The following is a 4560-nucleotide window of genomic DNA, read 5'->3' on the forward strand; positions in this document are numbered from 1 at the left end:
CTATCCGACCCGCTGCGGGTAGGGTAGGGTACGGGTTTAGGGTGTACCCTACCCTACCCTACTCGCACCTCATATATAATACATATTTTATAAAAATGAGGTATATAGTGAAGGAAGTGAGAGTTAAACCTACAACCTCCCTTATGTAATGACTTACAATAAGTAAACAACCACTAAATTAGTTAGTTAATTTAGTAATTTAGAGCATTAGTTTTTTATTTTTTATGTTATTTATATATATAAAATTTGAAATGATTGAATGTTATATTTACTTTGAAAAAATTTGATATTTCTGCAGAGGGTAGGATAGGGTAGGGTTTAAAACTTTAGGGTGCGGGTAGGGTTAGGGTTGAGAGATTCTCAACCTGCGGGTAGGGTAGGGTTAGGGTAGAGTCCAAACCCTACCCTATCCTACCCATTGCCAATCCTAAATATAGATATTCAATAAAGGATTAATAATTTATTAATGATTTTTCATTGTGTGTTGTTAGAGTAGAATAGAATAGTTATCTGAGACTATTATTTGTTATGTTGGAAGTATAAATATTAAAATTATTTTTAATATAATAATTGTTGAAAATGATATTATTATTATTATTATTATTATTATTATTATTATTATTATTATTATTATTATTATTATTATTATTATTATTATTATTATTATACAAATTTAATTTGTTAATTAAAGAAGGTTACATTTGTTTAATGTGGTCTATAGCTACGTTTTGTAGAGTTTGTGGATATTGCAATGCGACCACTACATGCCGCCGGATTGGTACAATTCAATAGTGGAGGGACATTTACGGGACACCGGCTTTTATCATGTTTCACATATTGGAGTTGTCCAATGTCAGTCGACATTGGTTAATGCTCTGATCGAGAGATGGCGCCCTGAGACTCACACATTCCATTTTTCGGTTGGTGAGTGTGCCGTAACGCTGGAAGACGTGGCGTTAATTCTTGGTCTTTCAACGAATGGTCTGCCAGTTACAGGACCGACACTCAGTAGTTATGAGGCATTAGAGGCCGAATGCTTGGATCAGTTTGGTGTTGCACCTAAGAAGAAAAATTGTACGGGAAATTTCATCAAGTTGACGTGGTTTCGAGGATTGAAAGATCGTTTAGTATTGGTTGATGATATTCAGATTCAGAGGTACGTGAAGTGCCACATAATATTGTTTGGGACCATTGTATTTGGAGATAAGTATGGGGCAGGGGTGCAGTGGAAGTTTCTGCCGTTACTCCGTAACTTTGCCAGGATCATACAGTTCAGTTGGGGATCGGCATGCCTGGCACACCTGTATAGAGCGTTGTGTAGGGCAACTCGTGTCGAATGTAAGGAGATTGATGGTCCGCTGACACTTTTGCTTACCTGGACTTGGATCCATCTACCATTTATTGCGCCGATTCCTAGCAATTCTCAACTCTTTCCAATTGCAAATAGGTTAATTTAATTACTAAATGCTTTAAAAAAGTGTATTTTAAATTTGATTGATAAATGTTAATTAACGAATTGTCTGATGTCAGGTGGCGTTACTGGGATCGTGAGAATCGACCTTACAGATTTCGTAGCCTTGCTCACTTTAGGAGAGCATTGGATGATCTACAAGAATGACAGGTTTGTTATAATAAATAAGTAGTTATTTTCGTTTAGCCGTACTATTATTCGGTGTGTAATCCTCTTTTACTTGCATAATGTGTGCAGTTTGTTTGGGAGGCTTATGCAATTGGTCAGATCAATCCAGACGTGATTCCTCCTAACATCCGTCAGCATTCAGCTATTTGGAGTGCCACAGTTCCACTTATATCTTTTGAATGCATTGAGTGGCATGCATCTGATAGACTGAGGAGGAAATTTGGCTTGACCCAGGACGTTCCTCATCAAGAGCGGGATCTAGATGAAGCACACGACGAAGTTCTGACAGCTCCCAAGAATCAAGATTGATCTGGAACCCACTCATTCTGGGTTATGCATTGGACGAATCGGTATAGTCATGTTCTTGTCGAGCACATGGTGCCCTCACAACATCAGCTAGAAATCTACTTGCATTGGTACCGAGGTACATATGGTGACCACTTGCATCTGTCAGAACTCGAACCGCAAGAGAATCAGGAGGGTGATCCTATTCATAATCAGGAGAATCAACAAGTACAACCACCGCCACCACCATCGCCACCACAACCGCCACAAACACAAGCACAGCAAGAGCCTGAGCAGTTCATACCATACATTCCTGACACGCATTATGTGGATTATTTCACACCACCATATCTAGTAGATCAACAGTATTAGAGTGTCCTGCACCAAGAATTAGGTAAACAGGGTTCGTTTAGCCAGCTGCTTGGATTCATGGCTCCTGTGTCAGGTTACTCACATCTAGGTTACGGAGACATTCCCACCGACCAAAGGGCCCAACCAAGTGGGATTGCTCCAGGTAGATTGTCATTGGATACGAGACCTTGATAGCGCACTTCCTCTGGTAATTCCGAAGGTAGACTTTCTGTTGACTCGAGTAGGAGTGATGATGCCACGAGGGAGATCATACAGAGCAGAAATTCACGTCGTATTCCGATGGGTCTAATTCAGGAGAGCAACCAGGCAATTGATGATGAGGCTGATGACTATCTAGTTGATCATCCGGACGAGGATAAGGATGAGGATGATGATGAGAACGAGGATGAGGATGACGATGAGGATGAGGATGCTGATGATGTTGATGTTGATGATGACGACGGTGATGGTCCAGATGATGGTCCAGCACCTAGTGCATGTAAAATAATTTATTGGTTAGACTGGTAAAATGATGGAATCGTGCTGATCGAAGATAAAGCCCACACCATCACGTGTCACAACATGTTGTCGCAAGTTACTAAAAAAAGTGCCAAGCATCAGATGTCTCTCCCTCAACTATCACAAATGCAATAGGCACGATATTATTATTGCTATCCTGTGAGACTGCAACCAACAAACAAGCCGTATATTTTCTATACAAATGAGTTCCGTCTACCTGCACTATTGGCTTGCAATATCTGAATGCTCTAATACAAGGGTAATAACTCCAGAAGACTCGGTGTAGTACACGAATATTAGGAACCAAGTCATCTCCCTGATACGCAGGCATTGTTTCAAAATGAACGACTGCGAATGGCTCCTTGTGACACATGGCCTCAAACCATATCAGCAAAGCTTCGTACGAAGCTTTCCAACCTCCAAAAATTGACTCCACTGCCTTCTGTTTTGCCAACCATGCTTTGCGATAACTTATGGTGTAGTTAAATTTTGACTGTACTTCTGCAATCACTGATTTCACCTTTATAGATGGGTCAACTTCTACCAATGGCTTTATTGCTTCTGCAATTGTGTTGGAATCCAGCTTCGAATGATCTTGAGAAATGGTGGCCCTAGTACAAGTGTGACTACTATTGTACCTCTTTATCTCCTAACAGTACTTCCTGGACATTTTGCTCACCCTGATCAGCCAATCACAGCCTGCGCTATACTGGGTGCATTTATCATAGAATGTCGTCGGTTCTGACTTATGCACCCGATAATCTACACCTCTGCGGATGGTATCATCTTTCCTCGCCTTAATTACTGCCTCCTTAGAACTGAATTTCATTCCCACGGTAAATTCACCATTTGTCATAACAGGAAACTTTGCTACAATCACATCACAAATTTTATATTTCGATAAATAATTCTTAAATACGTGTCGCATCAATAAAATCTATGATCCATAAATCAAGAATAAATCATTCAAAAGTTAAATCATTCAGTACACAAATTTGGCTTGTTAGCAGTTTCCAATAAGAGGATCGTCTAGGTGAATAAAATCACATTGTTTACAACACGAAGTAATGCCATCAATACATCATAGACGAGGGAAAAAAAAAAACCTATCTAGAAGGGCTGGAACCAGCTCTTTAACTACTTGAATGACAGCTGAACTTTCTGTATTCCCAGATGAATTGAAAATGTGTTAAATAGTAGTGGATGAAAAATTGAAAATTACATATTATAAAATGGAGTAATATGGTAAAAGTAAAACAACATGCTATCGCCAAATTAGCGGAAACAATAGAAAAGTTATTTTCATCATCATAACAGGTAAAATGCAAAAGTCTTCTTATTTTTCTTTTTTTTTTTAAAAGAAAATGAAATAAAAAAAGAAAAGAAAAGAAAAAGCAGACAGTTTTGATACTTTGGACATCTTCAATTGGATTATCACTTCTGAGGTATAATCTCTGGTTTGCTTTTTATCTAGGCCTTCAATTATGACAAACTCCTTAAATAAATGACCTACAAGATTATATGCAAGCATACTTGTTTTATCAGAAGCATCTTGGATGGCTAGGTATTGGTTCCTGTTAGTGGAGGTGGGTTCTGTTTCCTCACAAGACATGCAAGATGAATCTCTCATCTACGTCGTCAGTATCTGATTCATGTAAAGTAGGTTTGTTGACAACATTCTCAATATATACCTCTGTCGGGTGAAGCACCACAAAACCTCCCACTTGTAGGTGGACAGAATGAAACATCTTCTTCTTTAATGGAAG

General features: G+C 38.9%; 1 protein-coding gene across 1 annotated transcript; it reads left to right on the top strand.

Annotated features, from left to right (window-relative positions):
- The first annotated feature begins 764 nt into the window (after positions 1-764).
- Positions 765-1948, top strand: LOC112732500 (protein MAIN-LIKE 2-like). The gene is made up of 3 exons (XM_025781246.1): positions 765-1447; positions 1531-1594; positions 1709-1948. Exons 1-3 carry the CDS (start codon positions 765-767, stop codon positions 1946-1948), a joined length of 987 nt encoding a protein of 328 aa, XP_025637031.1.
- Positions 1949-4560: the final 2612 nt, after the last annotated feature.

Source organism: Arachis hypogaea, chromosome 13, assembly GCF_003086295.3.
Source record: "Arachis hypogaea cultivar Tifrunner chromosome 13, arahy.Tifrunner.gnm2.J5K5, whole genome shotgun sequence".
Classification (NCBI taxonomy): Eukaryota; Viridiplantae; Streptophyta; class Magnoliopsida; order Fabales; family Fabaceae; genus Arachis; species Arachis hypogaea.

Bases quoted from the DNA above. Each gene is read 5' to 3' on its own strand.
- LOC112732500 (XM_025781246.1), top strand. From the start codon at position 765: ATGCCGCCGGATTGGTACAATTCAATAGTGGAGGGACATTTACGGGAC. The intron at 1,448-1,530 runs GTTAATTTAATT...GTCTGATGTCAG, and splicing joins CTCTTTCCAATTGCAAATAG to GTGGCGTTACTGGGATCGTG. The intron at 1,595-1,708 runs GCATTGGATGAT...TAATGTGTGCAG, and splicing joins GCCTTGCTCACTTTAGGAGA to TTTGTTTGGGAGGCTTATGC.